We start from the raw sequence: 17,706 nt of genomic DNA, 5'->3' as shown, positions 1-17,706 counted from the left end.
CATCTAGATTGCCAGCATCGCTGAGGCCATCAGGCATTTTGAGTTCCGTTTTTGATGTGGTGCGTGCGTTCATCGACCATGTGTCTGTCCAACAAGAAATAACAGTAATATAAAATCAGTGGTGGCCTTTATCTCAGCAATGAAGCGACAAAAAGAAGACAGGCCAAAAGGAGCGAAAGAGATTGAGGTAAGTTTGTACAGTTCCATCTTCACCTCAGAAGATGCGCTAGCAACACATGTTCGCAGTGAACGCGGCGTTTTACAAGCATGCAGTAACATATTGCGAGCGGTATGTGCCACATACTTATATGCTAGTAATTCCTTATTGAACTATCACTCTGTTGCAGACATGCGATTGGAAACGGTGGCGCCTAGAAAGTAAGTCGCACCCTGCTGTTGGTTTTGGAGTCTCCAGTTGTCGAGCTAGGCGGTTTGTTGATGTGGTACCATCTTTTTCTGCTTTAGAGAAACTTCAGCGCCAGAAGTGGAAAGAAGAGAGGACACTGAAGAAATTAGAAAAGAAGAATAAAACTCACACATCCGTGGACGGGCAGAAAGCAAGTCAGGATGACAGCCAGCCAGTGGGACGTAAATACACGCTAAGCATAGCGGTGCCCGGTTCAATCATGGAAAACGCCCAGAACGCCGAGTTGCGGACATACCTGGCTGGTCAGGTGACGATCGCAGATATTTTTACCATACGTGGCCTGGTGTCGGTGGATAGCTCAGTCATGTTTTATAAAGTTGTGGTCGGCAGCCTACATCAAGATGAACAGACATACCCAGTGTTTTGTTATCTTGTTCTTTGTCCTCCGATCAAAGCGCGTACATTTCCAGAAAGATTAGTATTTTTGGGAACAGATAATAATAACACTTTAAATCCTTACCTTGCGGATTTATAACCTCTTGCAGAGAGGCACAAAGCAGCTGGTGTTGTCCTTCTTGATTATCAAATATAAACGAGAGGGCCCCACCAATTGTAGCCGGCAAGTGCTGTTAAATACTGAGTGAGAATAAAAAAATGCAGACTTAACGCAATGCGACATTAGCTTTAGAAAAAACAGGGCATCATAGCAAGTGGGGTTCCACTCAAAGAGGCTCAACATAGAAGTGCATCCTGCATATGAGCACGTGGAGTAATGAGACGCTCTCGTGCCGTGCGCGCTCATGCACAACATTTCGGCTCCGAGGCGAGAGCGCCGGCCTACGGATCCCCCGGTGGCGGGTTCGAATCCCGACCGAGGTGCCCGCAATATGACGGAGGCTTATTGCGGAGAAGGCGCCGTGTAACCGAGCTTTCGGTTGCACGTCAAAAGATCCCCAGGTGGTCGAAATTAATCCTCAGTCCTCCGCTGGGGTGTGCCAGATGCCCGTCGTAGGTTTGGCACGTAAAACCCCCAAATTTTACTTTGATGCACAACACTTCAGTGCACAACAAGTACCGAGGAGACGCTTCATGCCACACCCCTTCGAGCAGAAATGCACCGGACACAGTGCCACTTTTGTCGTCACAGAGTGGCAGCACGTGGAACTAACCAAGAATGTGGAGCGCTCGGTACACTTACCCCTATAGCCGCCATAGCACCAGTGCCCGACATGGCTCTTGCCACCCTTTGCTCGCGCTAAGCTCCAGCGGGGCTGTTGCACGTGCAGAAAGACTACAGTTCCCATGATATACGCCGGTAGTGGTGGTGTAACGAAACTGACCGGTGAGATTAGTCTATTAGAGCGGGAATAAAAAGGTGGCAATTAAGAACGAGGACAACACAAAACATCAACATGCTCGTTTTAAGCCAACACAGCACCTTTTCCAGAGACTAAATTCACACTGTATAAATATCACAACACTGCTTGTTAGAAATTTTGAAATATTAAATTAATGATGATTGCAGATCGCAAGAGCAGCCGTCGTGTTCTGTGTGGACGAGATTGTTGTCTACGATGACTATGGCTCAACAACTAGGCAAGTATACTTCAGTAATTATTGCAAGAAGAATGGTATTATGGGATGAGAGTGTTCACATGAAGCTGATCTGCTTCTTTTACAGTGAGCTGATCGGAGCAGAAAGTTACTAAACAAATACAATATAAGTGTAATGTTTTCTTTAGTTTGACTGCGCGGTTGCCAAATTCGGAACATGCAAAAATACTTCCGACACTCCAAAGGATAGTCACCTTTTTTGTGCGGAGCTTTAGAATATGGTGTCACGACATCATTCAAACTTTTTGCTGCACAGTCGTATGTTAGTTGTGAAAAACAAGCAGGGTCAAATCGAAACCAGGAGATCACCGTGGAGGACCTTGAAGTCAAGTGTTCAGGGAGTGGTTCCTAACCCCAGCAACTGTGCTTTAGGAGCTTTATAAATCATTGCTTCCAGTGTTGCAGAGGTAACGAAAATAATGTTTAGGGATATTTTATTAATTTTTGATCAATAAAGACGCACCTTCTACGACTTATTCGATCTCAACTGTTCAGAGTTCCATGTCATCATTGCAACTGACAAGAAAGCAGAGGAATTCCTAAGTGGCCACCTCTTGACCAACAGATCTTACGGAAGAAAAAGCCATATTTTGAGTTGCAGATACTTTTCTCGATTTTTGGGCCCTTGCGAGCCATATTTCCATAAAAAATCTTAACACCTGTAATGACATATTTGCACGACTAATCTTTATCTTTGGAGAAAACCGCTTATGTCAGCTGCGAGGGAAAAACGCCGCCAGAAGGAGGCGGCGATTCAGAAAATCCGACCTTGCACTTGCGTGGCGGAGTCGCACATAGTTGAGTCGCTGCAGTCTTTCTCTTTGTGAATGTGTTTTCTAACCGTTGGGGGCTCACCAAACAAAGGGCAGGGCAATAAAAGAAAAAAAAGGCACCCCACAGCTTAACAATGCTGACTATAATCCTTTCCCAAAAGAAAAGCCACTGATCACTCCGACGGGACAACGGATATTCTGAGAGCTGGCTGCAGATTCTCCGCGGCTCTACACGGGCTCGAAGGGTTAGCAAACATCCCTGGTGAAATGCATGTGACCTCAAGACTAGATGACACTTAATCCCCTTTCCGGGAAAAGCTCCATCGTGCGATTACATCATTAATGCCTCGTCCGAGGTCCTTCAGCCACGCTCTGCCCGTCTGGTTGGTGGCCTTTCCTCACAGTAAGACGAGCAGCACTACAGAAGGCGAGTTCTCGGGGGTCTCCGAGCGTGGCCAGGGGGCCCTGCAGCTGGCGCGAGTGTTGCAGTACCTCGAGTGCCCCCAGTACCTGCGCAGGCATCTGTTCCCCATCCACCGGGACCTGCAGTTTGCCGGGCTGCTCAACCCGCTCGACTGCCCCCACCACCTGAGGGCCTCTGAGGAGTGCCCGTACCGCGAGGGTGTGGTGGCCAGGCTCCCCGTCAAGGAGGGCAGCGGCTCCTTCGTCAACTGCGGGCTCGAGAAGGAGGTCTGGCGACGCTCATTTTAAAGCGATAGCTTTCGTATGGGAACGCACCAACATGGACCTTGCTTGCTTGCATTGGTGTTGGTTGGGTGCCCCAGTGTCCTTCTGTATAGGGTGATGACATCCTTTGTAGCACTCGATGCCAACAGCACGCGCTCGTGGGAAAAATTTAAAGAAACTAACGAAGACAAACTGCCGCCATGGCACAGTGAACGCCAGGAGCGCAAGCAGAAAGGCACTTTTTCATGCACTCTGTAACAAAATAGAAAAAGAAGTTTTCTACAGAATGGCCAGAACTAAGTAAAACAGTTCTTTCAGCTTATACTGTAAGTGTGTACTTTTGCTTGACTGTACTTATTTTGTATTGTGTCCGTTATGTGCCAAGTGGGGGCCAAGGCCTTGTCGGGCTTGACCCTTTTTGCCCTCTCTGCAGAAGAAATCAGCAGGCACAAATAAAGAAAAGAAATAAAAGTGCACATGATGGCACCATAGTGTTGGTTGCACCGTAGCAGGGTCATGAAAGAGAGTGTCAATAACGGAGCTGAAGTTTTGGTGCAATGGCATTGCAATGCCGTTGCACCATGTGGAGTAGGGGTGAGGTGGGGTAAATGGTGCACTAATACTCTCCGCTAAGTAGGAAAGGAGGCTGCAAAGTATTGCAGGAGTTGCGTATTAATGGAATAATTCAGTAGCAGGCGTGGAGGCTTTCACAGTCAAGTTGTATCTGACCTTGCAGAGCAGGATAGAGTTAGTGTAAACGTGCAATCACTGATTTTTCACATTTTTCTTATAGCTGAAAGGCTGCATCAGAACACTATTTCCGTAGGATGATTATGTGGAACACCACTTTGGGCACTAAAAATTTAGTATTTGGTGCTAACTTGTTAAAGTGAAGGCAGACGAGTGCCGATGTTGTGTGTATTACCCAGTGTGCACATATGAGTGATACGAGCAATAATTATGTGTGAACAATCCAGAGGGTTTATCAATACGGGCTTAGGATTTGCATTACTTTCTGTCACGTATGCGGGTTCATCCCTTATTGAAATTAATGCAATCGTTAATATGTGCAGTGAAGGTGTATGTGAAAAATATAGCTTAGGATTCATATTAAAATAGCGCAAAAAAAGCTTAGGACTTGCATTAATTTCTATTATGATTATGTTTATTCATTACAATGAATGTGAGTGTGGCAAATTTGAGCTGAAGACTTTCATTCATTGCTATTATGGATGCATGTTTATTAATTACAATGAAGGCTACAATGATTGTGTACAATGAATGCTCAAGCGTGATCAGCATGAGTTTAGTTCTCATTTATTCACTTCAAATAAAATAATTTTATTTGCATGTGCATGTACAGATGCTGTATCCACTGGCAGAAAAGGCCAAACTTCGTTGGCCTGACAAGGTTTAGGTTCCATGTGCTTCTTTTCCAAGTTATTAACGTGAGTTCATAACTCCTAACAGAACTTCTAACATAACTGAGCGCTTCAGTGAGAAGTTGTAAACTCACATCCAAAACGGTAGTAGTTCATTTGTTAAAACAAACGCTGCAGTGATTGTTTACAATGAATGCGAGCCCGACTACTCCACGTAACGACAGCGGCCCATTGCAACGAACCCCCAGGTGAAGATAGACCGCTGCCTCCAGCCTGGGGTGCGGGTGACGGTCAAAATGGCACCGGAGGAGCCCGGTCGCAAGCGCAGGGGCCAGGCGGTGTCCCCATCTTGCCCGCGTACCGAGGGGGGCCTCTACTGGGGCTACGAGGTGCGCCTGGCACGCAGCCTCGGGGCGGTGCTGGCCGAGGCCCCACATCCGGGGGGCTACGACCTCACCCTGGGCACCTCAGAGCGGGGGGACCCCGTGGACGCACTGGAGTTGCCGAGCAGGTACGACGATGGGATCGGAGAGCAACACTCAAAGGTGGTAGATCGCAGTGGCGGGTACACTAAAAAAACGGGGCCGTGCTTCTGCGATGCTTCGCTGCAAACTGCATTGGTATGCGACGGCATTGTTTGTCTTCTCCATAATTCGCTGATTAAGTTATGAGCAACCCTGTGGCGGGCAACTAAGCATCGTATGTCTGCACTTTTTCGTTCGATAAAGGTTCTTGTTTTTTCTCGTGGCTGTCGTGCCAGAAGGAGCCTGCCTTGCCTGTCTATCTCTAATCATTCGTCGCTTTCTTTCTTCCGGCATCTCTTTGGCATGCCAAACAGTTCAGCTATCTCCTTATCGGGCTGATCCTTTCTCCTTTGAGGCATTGCAAAGACTGCAGCACATCCAGTGAGTGTGTGTTGCGACCCAGGCATGTGCGCGATTAGAAGGGAAAACGGCATGTCTACCTCCCCTTCCGACACAGGTGCAAACGTTTTGATAAAATGACCGGAAGTTTTCAGGGGGGTCCAACATAAAAATGTGTTATCGCATATAAAAAAAAAAAAAGAGCGCCAAATGATTGCAAGGAGCATAGAAACAAGGCTACTGTGAGCTGCCGAGTATGCACCGATGTCACAATAAGCGCCACGCACTATTTTTGAAAAGCTTGAAAACTAGGAATAGGACACACATTAAGCTTCTACCCCAGACTTCTGAACCCGCCCAGCTAAATGAGGCGCTCCTCCTTGTCAGCCACTTCTCCAACCACCCAGGTGCAAAGTGGTGAAGCCCACCCTATTATGTGCCCCTTTTTGCGTTTTTGCTTTCGAACTTGACAACTGAGATCCTCCAGTTTTTCAAGATAGTTTCCAAATTTTGGATGGGCACTCGCTCAGTATTTTGTAGTGCCTTTGTTTCCACGATTTATAATGTATATATGCTCTCGCGCCTTGATGACATTTTTGAAGAAAAAAAAAACAAACGGGCAATTGCTTGTTTGTGCCAACAATGTCGCACAGTGTAGTACTACACAGGTCAGAAGACAGAGGCACGTGGTTTAAAGAAGCTTGTTTTAGCGAACGCCGTTTTACTGACGACCCAAATTGATCAAGTCCCTTTGTGAAGAAACCCAGTTTAGAAAAAGAAATGGCGATGAGTCCTGTTCTAGTGAATTCGGCCGCCATGAGCGGCTTGCATGCATGCGCCAGGTGGGTTAGCATTTTTGTAAGGAGCCTGCACTGACTGGTCGCCACGAAGTAGCATAAACGGAGGCGACCGGGTGGGTTAACAAGCACCCCAGTGATACATGCAGAAGGTAGGGGAGCCTTTTGTTAAACAACATCCCCTTTTCTATAAACGGCGTTTTCTAAACTGAGCTTCGATAAACATGTTTCAGTGAAATGGCGTTTGATCAACCGTAGTAAACACACCAGAAGACATGTCCAAACAAGACCAGCCTTTGCACACGCATAAGCACCTGTCCGAAGCACCAAATGATCCACATTTCGTAACATTGCCCCCCATGCCGGAAGCAGAGCATCACCAGCCCTGAAATGAGCTTTACAGACATTGTATAATGCACGCTTTTCTCAACGCACACAGTTACAGACATTTTTCTGCCGACTTATTACGACAGTATGTTGCGAGCGGTTTTGAACGGCTCGGGTAGAGAGTCCAGGGATTGGCATCTCTCGCAGGTTCAAGCATGCCATTGTTGTGTTTGGAGGCTTGAAAGGCCTGGAGGCTGCCCTGGAGTCTGACGAGGCTCTCGACGTAGAGGACCCTGCCTTCCTCTTCAGCCACTACCTCAACACCTGCCCTGCCCAAGGATCCCGGACAATACGCACAGAGGTCAGACCTTACCTTGCATAGTCTCGGCTTCTGGAGTACCATATTTTTCAGACTCGGACTATCGACAGGTGCGGACTTAGAGGGATTTGTTTTTGAAGCAAAGTGGTGGTTTGGGCCATTCGGTCTATATTTAGCGAAATGCAGGGTCAGCCGGCGATGGTGCTAGCGAAGCCTCACTAACGCAGTTGAAGATCTTTCATTATGACGGAACATAATGGAGTTTGATAATGACAGGCTATATTAATTGCGATTTCTGTATGATGCAAGCTTTCTTGTGCACTAATGGAGAGGGCATTTTTTGAGGAGCGCTCCGCATGAAAACTTTATGTGCAAACTACAGGATGTCTCAAATAGCGGCCAGGCTCTTTAAATGGACCGCAAAGATCGGTTTCTTCACCTATCGTGCTACAATTTTGTGCAACGTTGCCCACAGGTGGTGCATTTTTTTCTATAACATTTTCAAAAAACAATATCGCCCAAGGAAAAAAAAAAAGGGCTTAACTCCTATGGAAATGCAGCGAAGCCACTGGTCTTCAAACAATAGGGTGCCGTTTGGACAGGAGGCAAAAGATGGCGCAAGCAGTCGCGACGCCAACTGCCGCCAACGAACGAGCATACGGCTATACGGCCCCGAGAGACCGGCGTCTTTAGCAGACGATCGTTTCGACTGAAAAGCAGCGCGCGTTCCGCAGGCGGCGACAGTTGCAGAACCAAAAACAGGCGTTGTAACAACAAGGAACTGCAAAGCAGACGACATAATCACCCCGAAAGAAACAACAACAAACAATCCAAATAACTTGACAAACCATTTTTTAATCGATTATGTTCCCATTCAATGAGTTTTATTAGTAAGCATGATAAAATCACGCATTGACAACGGACATCGAAAAAGCTCGCGCCGTTTTTGAGTCAAAAATATTATCTGCTATTTGACGCCAGCTCTTGGCGCTGTATGCTCGTCCGTTGGCGGCAGTTGGCGACGCGACCGCTTGCACCATCTCTTGTCTCCTGTGCCAAACGGTGCCCTATTGTTTGAGGACTGGTGGCTTTGCTGCATTTGCATACGAGTTAAGCCTTTTTCTTTTCTTTCGTTCCTTTCGTTCGTTTTCATCCATGTCACGCTGCGGTCAAATGCGTATATAACCACATTCCATACCACACATTCTCTTTCTGACATGGATGAAAACAAACGAAAGGCTCGGCATGCTGCGGCTCACCGTCTACGCAGACGAGCCCCACCAGAGCTTCGCCCCAATCAACATCATTCACCACGTGGAGATGTGGGTGTTGTTTTAGAGCGCAGCTCTTGGGGGCCCAATCCCGGCTTGAGCGGCGTCGCCGTTAACGTCGCCGTTGGCGTAATCAAGGTCACCCCAAGGTCACACGACCCCCAAGGTCATCCCAAGGTCACGTGACCCCCTGAGGTCACGTGACCCCCCGCCGAGGTCACGTGACCTCCCAGATGACGTCACCGGCATCCGCATCGTCGTCATCATCACTGATGACATCATCAGTGACGTCACTGATGACCTCACCCGCATCGTCATCATCACTGATGACGTCACCAGTGACGTCACTGATGACGTCAACGGCATCCGCATCGTCATTGTCATCATCACGGATGACGTCATCAGTGACGTCATTGATGACATCACCGACATCCGCATCGTCATCGTCATCATCGCTGATGACGTCATCGGAGTCTCAGTGACGTCACTATTGACATCATCCGCATCGTCACGTGACCCCTCAAGGTTACGACCCCCCAAGGTCACGTGACCCCCCCAGGTCACTTCACCCCTCCTAGTACCCTTCCCTCCTCCTCCTCAAGAGCTGTGCTCTAATTCGGCGTTACAGGGAGTTGTAAACGGCTCTCACTTTTTTTCGCCCTACACGAGCGCGGGAGCACATGCTCACGTACTCAAGAGTGCGTGACCTCACGAGCAGGTGCACGAGCCCCCGATGCCGGACATCGGACGGACATATGGACATGGCTAGCCCCTAAGCAGCTTTGCCCCTAAAAGCCGGAAGCCAATCTGTCACAACAGAAATGCATTCGCCGCATGAATGTCTCACGATGTGCTGTGCTAAAAATGTCTTTATGAACAATTCGCAGTTCCCAGGGTCGTGGCAGCAATCTTGCAGATTTTTAACGTACCACTGAAAAGTTGTTTGAATGGGCATTTCAACGAAATGAACTTATTTGATTTTCTCTGCGAAATTGGAAAGTGGTTGCGTTTAAAAATTAAATCTTTGTAAAAAAATGAAAGACATTTACAACACCCTGTAACACTGAATTAGAGTGCAGCTCTTGAGGAGGAGGAGGGAAGGGTACTGAGGGGAGGGTATACCCCTCGTCCCTCCTCCTTACCTCGTCATCCTCCCTGCCACTCCTCCTCCTCCCCCTTCCGTCTTCCCCTTCTCTTCCTCTTCTCTCTCCTCCTCCGCTCCCCCTCCTCCCCGCGCGGTGCATTATGGGACATTTCCCATAATGCACCGCGCAATTACGCCGACGCCGCTTAAGCCGGAAACGGGTGCCTAAGAGCTGCGCTCTAAAAGTTGGGGCTCCAATCCACACTGTGGAGGTGGCTGGCCAGCGAAGTTGTGGTATCACTCGCAACGATTGTCCACTGCACTATATCAAATGATTTACGAAAGAAAAGTAAATGCACTGTAGCAAAACTTTTATTTTGAAACAACATTTATGACTGCTTTGTGATCACTGTGGTACATGGTGAGGTTTTCCGTTCTCACTGTAGAGAGATTCTTAGCTAACGTTAGATCAATGTATGACCCTTGCTCGGTGGTTGGCTGACTTGGAAAAGTTTTGGTGCAGTGCATGTACTTTTCTTTCAACCAATCATTTGGTATGGTGCAGTGGGCAGTCGTTGCAGGTGATACCACAGCTTCGTTGGCAAATGACCTTCACAGCGGGGATTGGAGCCCCAACTTTTTTTTCTTCTACGGTATGTTTATTCTGCGCAAAGCACAGCAAGGTTTATGCTCTCTGCACATTGCCGCGTGCGTGGCCAAGTGGCAACGCACCTAACTCGCACGCAGAGGCCCCAAATTAAATTCCTGAGGGCTGTGCAAAAATTTTTTTTTTTGCTTTAAAACTTACGAAATGGTTTTCCGCTTGCTACAGTCACATACAGCTCTAGCAGACTGCGTTGCAACTTTCTAGACCAGCGTACACAAATTGTAAGATAGATATACAGGATGAGCACGAGGTCACTATACACTGCTTTTCACTGTAAGTAAGAGCACAGCCAAGGCCACGAGCTGACGAAGCTAACCAAGCAGAACCAAAAGTGCACCGTCATGGCACTTGTCTTCTTTTGTGTGCGCTATCACAGTGTACACCAGAGGTCTCCAAACTTTCTGGCTAAGCGGCCCGATTCGCAATCTGTCGCATTCTCGAGGGCTGGAAAAAAGAAATAGTTATTATAAACAAAGAACTACTAGATAAATCAATGTAGATCAGCATTTCAACAGAGAAATGAATGTTAGAAGAAGTATTTAAAAAAAATTACCTAAGTGGATTAATACCACATATGTTTGAATTTGAAATTTAATATGTAGCGAATTATGATATTGCACAACGCACATGGGCAAAAAAACAACTCGCCACTCAATAATCAAAATGCATAAAAACTGTGGTACATTCGCGCAGTGCAAAATACCAATTAGAATGATAAGACTAACGCTGACAATACCTATCCAATAGTTGCAACTGAGGACACGAGGCACAGTGTGTACGAGAATGTGAGGGAATTTTAATTGTTATGCAGACACGAAGGGATTAAGAATGTTCATGCTAGTGATGATAATGCTAGCGGTGCAGAAGTGCGCATTGCGATGCAGCTCCTCTCATCTTTCCGGTATCTTAGTTTGCGTATTTGGAGCGTGTCGTGGCACACAGTTTCTTTCCACACTTTTTGTTTTGCACCGCTAGCAGCAGGTCTTCTGGAAGCGAGTGGGCCTGTTGCAGATGGTAGAGGAATGCTGCGTTAGGAAATGTTTCTCAAGATTTCGTTTCGCAGCTAAATTGATGACAATTTGTGAAGCTTTGCAGCGCCTGGATAGCAATGCGGGTTCGTACATGGAAATGTAGTGTACCACAGATATTCCCATAGTCCTGGGAACCATACATTTCTCTATGTAAGTCTGTGTGTTCGTGATAAAATTGCGGCCACTTAAAACCATCTAGCGACTTCCCACCCACCCTGTAATGCACGCTTTGAAAGGCATTTTCATTTCAATTCATTTATTTACTCCCATTATACATATGGGTGCCTGAGACAGGGAAAAAAAAGCTGCAAAAGGTGCAGCCTAACGAAGCCCCTGCCCCCTAAGGGCAGATTGACAGGCGGGAAAAAGTCAACACAACATTTTAAAGACTGAAAGAAACGGGCAGTGCCATGCAGAAGAAAATTTAAAAAATGAGAGGTGCACATTTTCCGTATTGTTTTCTTGTTAGCTGTATCAATACAAGCATTTCGGCCTTTTAAAAAGTTTAAAACGTTTAGTACAGTTGGCAGTGTATACTGTAGCATTTGAAGCCCATAGTTTGTCCTAGGACGAGGTACTCTCAAGGATCCGGCGCTACATACCCCATATACCATATTTTTAACACTTAGTCTAAAAAACCGCGGTCATGGGGGGTCAAAACATTTCAGGGATGCCGCATATACTAGGTATTGCAAGCTTGTATTTGTAATATTCTGGTATTTTTATTACTTTATGCCTCAAATTGCTTTCTTCTGCAATAAAAAAAAGTTTGTTGACGTTTGTACTGGTCGTTGTTACCCACACTAGGTGACAATAGAACATAGGAGAATTGAACGATGCTCTATAAATTCAGTGTTTAACGCTACATGGTAACATAACGATGTTTATATAGAATACCTACGATATTAGAGAGTTCAAGTGTAAGATTTTGAATATAGGAGTCTCATGATATATGTTCATAAAAAATTACACCTAAAGTTTTAACAGTATTTACAAATTCAATTTTTCTATGTATGCGCGCGTCACACCTCAAAGGTGTTCTTTTTTTTGCGGCTCTTAAGAACATCTTAAAATGATGGAGGAACCCGAGCTAGTGGGGATAATGAAATGCTTGGGGGTCAGAAGATAATAAAAAAAGTGTAGCAAGTTTTACTTTTTAAAAAGTATGGTTTCAAATCTTGCAGGAGGCCGTACTGATATCCTTGTCAGTCTTGAGGCCGAAAATCAGCGCTGCACAGAGTGGAAGTCCTGCATGAAGGGGATGTGAAGGTCCTTGTTGGCCCTCCGCTTCCTCGGTGTCCTAAAAATGCTGCCGTCATCAACGTCCATTGATTCTTCGTAGCCTGTCCTTGGCAATTTTGTCGAAAAGAAGAAGCCCCGATGCCCTTTCTATGGTTTCCACTGGAACCTGGAACAAATGGACAATTTTATTTGTCCGTTATAAATAAATAAAGATTCACCCGACTCGCGAGTCTTTGCAGTTTATAGTATCACTTTTAAAGTGATGTGCTTGCTTTCGCACAGATTTGTCCATCACTGTTAAGTCATAAACTTTCCAGCGTCCCTGTATTTAGATAAACTTAATCTTAAGGACAGTATTCATGATGCAAGAGAACTGGACCTGGAAGGTCCAGTTTTCTTGCATCATGATCATCATCATCATCACTTGAAATTTTATATTTCGTACAGCCGCATCTCTTACAGGGTCGAGGATAGAGGAAGAAATATTTAATTTGAAGGAATGAACAAGAGACGCTTGTTTCATGGCACGCAGTCATGCTGGAGCTCCTTTGACAATAATGTTAAGGGTCTTTTGAGAGAACTTACCAAGAAGGATTTGAGGGGAGTGGCATCATCAATAACAGCATTCGGCATGACATAGGCCTCCAAATCGAATTCAGCATTTTCGGTTTCGGCAACAACGACTTTAAAGAAGTGTGTTGGGACTGCCACGTGGTTGGCTCCGATCACCTGGTACTTGACATACTTTTTTCCGTCACTTTCCACTCTGGTTGGAGGAAGGAGAGGAACATACAAGACACTATACTCCATTTCACCTTGAGATGAACAGCAGCAGATGCTACGAGCCAATCCAACCAATCCAGCCACATACCATGTGACTAGACGCACCACATGTTGCTGTGCGCCCCCCCCCCTCCCTCACCCCAAAAGTCACACGACACTTTCACGGAATTCGATTGGCTCTGTTGGCTTGTAGTGTTATCCACAGTCCATTGCAAGGGGAAACAGTATAGACACTTTTACTGTTTACAAAACTGCTGCTTGCATCCCAAGCAACTTCCGGTCGCTCCGTATTTGCAAGCCTGTCAAGCTAGCTTATGTCACCAGTGCTGGAAAGCGTAAATGCTACACGAACAACAAAGTTGGAGATTTAGCGAGGACCTCTGGCTGTACGATTTAACGTCTTAGAGGAGACAAATCAGTTGACAAGAATTTTTGAAAAATTTGAGCACATCTCGCGCTTCTTGGTTCTTTTGGCATTCACCTGGAGAATAGACCAATCTCGCTAAGCGTTCCACGCATACGTGACACCGCCATAACTGTAGTTCACAAGAGGTAGGCACCCCCCAAGACAACTTGTACCGTCTTTCTTGTGCTCTGCTCGCACAGACCTTCAGCGTGGTTGTCGCACGTGCAGGAAGATTACAGTTCCCACGATGCATGGCGACAGCAGTGGCGTACTCAAACTAGCTGGTGAGATTGGTCTATTGGTGGTTAAATGTCTCATTGATGTTTCAAGTAGTGGTGTTAAGGTGGGTTTTGTTCATTCTTTTTATGAACCGGAAGTCCGCTGGAACAACAAAGACTGGAGCACCGCCTCTAGGCATTTGCAAAGGAAAGGGTCTATACACAAGACACGGGGATTGCTGACAAAATGCTGTCTTTTGACACAACTCACCTTGGCAGGTACAGGGGTCCTGTGCAGACATAGACATTCTTGTATTTATTTGTCATGTGGCGGACATGCTTTTCTAATCTGTTCCAAGAGTCTCGGTTGAACCCCTTTCCAACCTGAAAAAGAGGTGGTTGATCATTTAATTGTTATCGGAACACACGTGTCGCAAGATGTCCTCAGTACAATGACCTGATACTGAAGGGTAGTGGTTCTCAAGCATGGGTGTGTTGGGGACCTGCCTAAGTGATGAGGGTCCCCATGCTAGTGGGGGAGGTGGAAGGGAGGGGTAGGTTAGAAAACAAGACAACTAATTGCGCGTGAAAAGGGCATCCTTTACAGGAGAAGCATCAAGTAAAAGGATGAATGGATGGATAGATAGTAACGGTTGTACCCTTCATAATGGGCGGCAGCTTGCGCCACCTAGCCAAAAGCAACAAAAAACTTGAGAAAAAAAGGGGTTTGGGTCTGCAGAACCCCATTAGAGAACCACTGCTGAACGTTATCGACTAGAATTTCAGGAGCAGTTCCAGATACAAATGGCAGGTGCAATGAGTGAACAAAAGGTTAGGGGGCAAACGAGCTGGTGGTGGTTAAACATTTTACTAAAAACCCCGAGACTGGGACGAGAAGGGACGGAAAACACGAAGTCTCAAATGAAACTTTGCGTTTTCCGTCTCTTCTTGTCCCAGTCTTGGGGTTTTTAGTCAAAGGTGGAATGACTGTTCAGACAACAAGAGCGTTAGCTATATAGGTTAGGTTCCTTTGTTTAGAGCTGGGCATGAAGGCTTACTGCAGATAGCATTCCATCTGAAGTCTCCAGACAGTATAGTTTGCACAAAACTTTTTTTTTCACTGTGAAAGTTGGTTGAAATACTGGCTCCAGAAATGAAATGTGTGTTCTTATTTCTTTGTTTATGTATGGTCTATGTTTTGGTGGCAGCCCAGAAACACTAGTCTAGACTCTAGACTATTGTTTCTGGGTTGCCGGCAGATAGTCAAGAAAACTAATTTTAAAACGAATGAACAGCTTTTAAGATTGCACCTGGTGGGGATCTGCGAAGCTCTATTGGAATGCCGCCACGTCATCGGCCTCCAAGAAGCAGCACCAGTTTGCGGTAGTATGACTCCGTCGTGGAGTTACTTAGTCCTGAATGTGACTTGGTGGAGAACGCTAACAAGTATACTACATTGTATATGTTAACTTCCACAGTGCTTCCAGAACATGTATTCCACACCAGCGGCGTAGACTATCCATTTTCCCAGGGGGGGGGGGGGGGGGGGGGCTTTTCCGCACAATTTTTTTTACACCGGCAATTATCAGTAGTTCATTTTAGGGGGTACATTTTACAGTGTTTGTATATCTTCTTCAGCTATCATTGTAACAGCAGTGCTCTTGGTCCAGTGCTTTTTCTAATTTTTATTAACGACTTGCCAACTAATATTTTCTGACACATGCGGCCCTTTGCGGACAACTGAATCATCTATCGCTTCATTGGGCGCGTTAAGTTGCAACTCCATGACTCTGGTTCGGGCAACTCCGTCGGAGTCGCTACTAAACAGACTTTTGGAACAGCTCCGGATGGAGTAGGCACCCTCTTATGAACTTCTAATTGTTTTATCTTTTTTTTTTTTTTTTCTGGTGGGGCATCGCAAAATGACAGGCTGCTGTGGAAGCAGACCAAGCAGATGTAAAAGTGATCGACGTGGCATTACCTTCTCACCAGAACTGGAGATTGAAGCTAACGAAAGCACGCTGGGATTCCATTTTCCATGTATTTTGTCAATAAAGGCAACGTGAGCATTCTTTTGTTTACATGCCACTACTAGAAGCTTGTTACATGGCACGTAAACAGCGTCTCAGTAAGAATCATGGCCCGAGGGGGGGCTCTGCCCCCCCCAGATCTCATTATTGAAGGTATTCACTGGACGCCATATGGCGAGGTTATAAACAAGCTTTTCTTCTAGGTATTACGCACATTTGACCTCGGAAATCCCGCAAAACCTTCTCTTGTAAAGTGCAGTTCCAGGGTCACCACATAGATGGCGCCAGTGTGTCAGTCTGTTCTCTCGTCCCAAGCAATTTTAAGAGGTTTCAACAGGTTTCGTCTCTCTACGTCATACTTGGTTGCAAGAGTGTGAAGGGGCCTTTACATCACCTCTGAGTGCCACAGTCAATGCAGAGCGCATCTGCTTGTGCAGGGGTTAAGGTGATGTGTCAGAACGGCGAGCTCTGATTGGCTCAGATTAGAAGGATAGTGGGTACACCTTAATGCCCTGAGGTCTACCTACTATCCTTCCAATCAGAGCTAATCAGAGCTTGGTGCTCCCACATCACTGCAACCCCTGTGCACGAAGCAGACTAAATAGCTATGGGATGATTGTCTTGTAATCAAACTAATAATTTAATGGAGTAAGCAGGTGGATGCAGAGAGAGAGACAGAGACAGAGAGATAGTAAATATAACTTTCTACTCTTGACTAAAAGCAAGCAAACACGGATCATGCAAAAAGAAAAAAAAGGTATATACTGACGAGTAATTTTATTGAAAAGTCCTATGCATCGAACGAACACTACAGGAACGTAAACCGAAACAAATTAATCTGTCGAATGGGGAAAAAAAAAAAAAAAAAAAAGAGCACAACTCGCCTGCGGAGCCATGTTACTAAGCAGGAATGTCTGGTCTACGTCGCGCTGACACTTCCGATGGTTGCCCGCTGCGGCCAAATGTCCCCGGTCAAATCCGCTGCCCTTGTAGTCGGAGTTTCGCGCCTGGAAGTACGGATGCACCTCGGTGTCTTCGACGAAGGTGCACTTGGACCTGTCCACTTTGTCGTTCTTTTGCAAGCTCTCCTTGGTGAGGTGTTCGAACACCCAGTGAGCCGTCCTGTTTCTACGGTCGTAGGACAAAACGTAGTCGTCCAGGAAACGGACTGAGTCCGTACCCGGGAAACCGAAGCGCATGATTTGAGACGGGCGGCTCGAGGTGGCCGCCGGTTCGGTCGGCACGATGCTCGTGCTCGGGAGCAATGTCGCAGCGTGGAGTCTGTTCTTCGCCGCAATGTGATCGTACGTTCGGCAGCCGCACCAACCCGCAACGGCGGCCGCAATTAGCTGTACCCCCCGCCGATGAAGTAAAGTCATTATTTTAGAAAAGTATGCCAAAAAAAAAACGACACAAGACGATGCCACGAGATGAAGTACGCTCGCACGAGGCGTTGAACTCACAACTCACGACCACAGCTGACACACCAGCGGGCTCAGTCGGAGTCCACAGTGTTGTCAGCTCAGTTCAAATACTGCGCTCTAAACCGCAGAAGAAAGTGCCCATGGGGCGGCTTATAGACGAAATTATTGTGTTCCGAGAAAACGCGCGCCTCAGTATTATATGTATAAATATACAACCGTTTCGTCATGTTGACGATTATTGACATCTCTGAGTATATGAATGTGAGGAGGCAATATATCAGTAATAATAATAATACTAATGACTAAAGGGCTAGAATGTCGAGGTGGTATCAATATCCAGATCTGCGGTTGTTTCACAGCACTGAAGACGGGGACGTCATAACAGGCTGAATAATAAGGGGCAAAAAAAAAAAAAAAAAAA

At 46.3% G+C, this 17,706-nt stretch overlaps 2 protein-coding genes across 2 annotated transcripts; one reads left to right on the top strand and one right to left on the bottom strand.

Moving 5' to 3' along the window:
- Positions 1 to 6: 6 nt before the first annotated feature.
- Positions 7 to 12,653, top strand: LOC115328980 (putative methyltransferase C9orf114 homolog). The gene is made up of 8 exons (XM_029990443.3): positions 7 to 187; positions 348 to 378; positions 466 to 674; positions 1,893 to 1,963; positions 3,159 to 3,444; positions 5,072 to 5,334; positions 7,018 to 7,171; positions 12,367 to 12,653. Exons 1-8 carry the CDS (start codon positions 140 to 142, stop codon positions 12,436 to 12,438), a joined length of 1,134 nt encoding a protein of 377 aa, XP_029846303.2. The 5' UTR covers positions 7 to 139; the 3' UTR covers positions 12,439 to 12,653.
- On the bottom strand, positions 11,569 to 17,372 carry LOC8042232 (endonuclease G, mitochondrial). Its single transcript, XM_029990446.3, has 4 exons — positions 16,746 to 17,372; positions 14,103 to 14,215; positions 13,010 to 13,190; positions 11,569 to 12,590 (listed from the first exon to the last, which is right to left on the bottom strand). Exons 1-4 carry the CDS (start codon positions 17,238 to 17,240, stop codon positions 12,501 to 12,503), a joined length of 879 nt encoding a protein of 292 aa, XP_029846306.1. The 5' UTR covers positions 17,241 to 17,372; the 3' UTR covers positions 11,569 to 12,500.
- Positions 17,373 to 17,706: the final 334 nt, after the last annotated feature.

The sequence above is a fragment of the Ixodes scapularis genome, unplaced genomic scaffold, assembly GCF_016920785.2.
Source record: "Ixodes scapularis isolate PalLabHiFi unplaced genomic scaffold, ASM1692078v2 PGA_scaffold3__209_contigs__length_174095766, whole genome shotgun sequence".
NCBI lineage: Eukaryota > Metazoa > Arthropoda > Arachnida > Ixodida > Ixodidae > Ixodes > Ixodes scapularis.
Note: the sequence above shows the minus strand (reverse complement) of the source record. Positions and strands in the feature narration are given on the sequence as shown.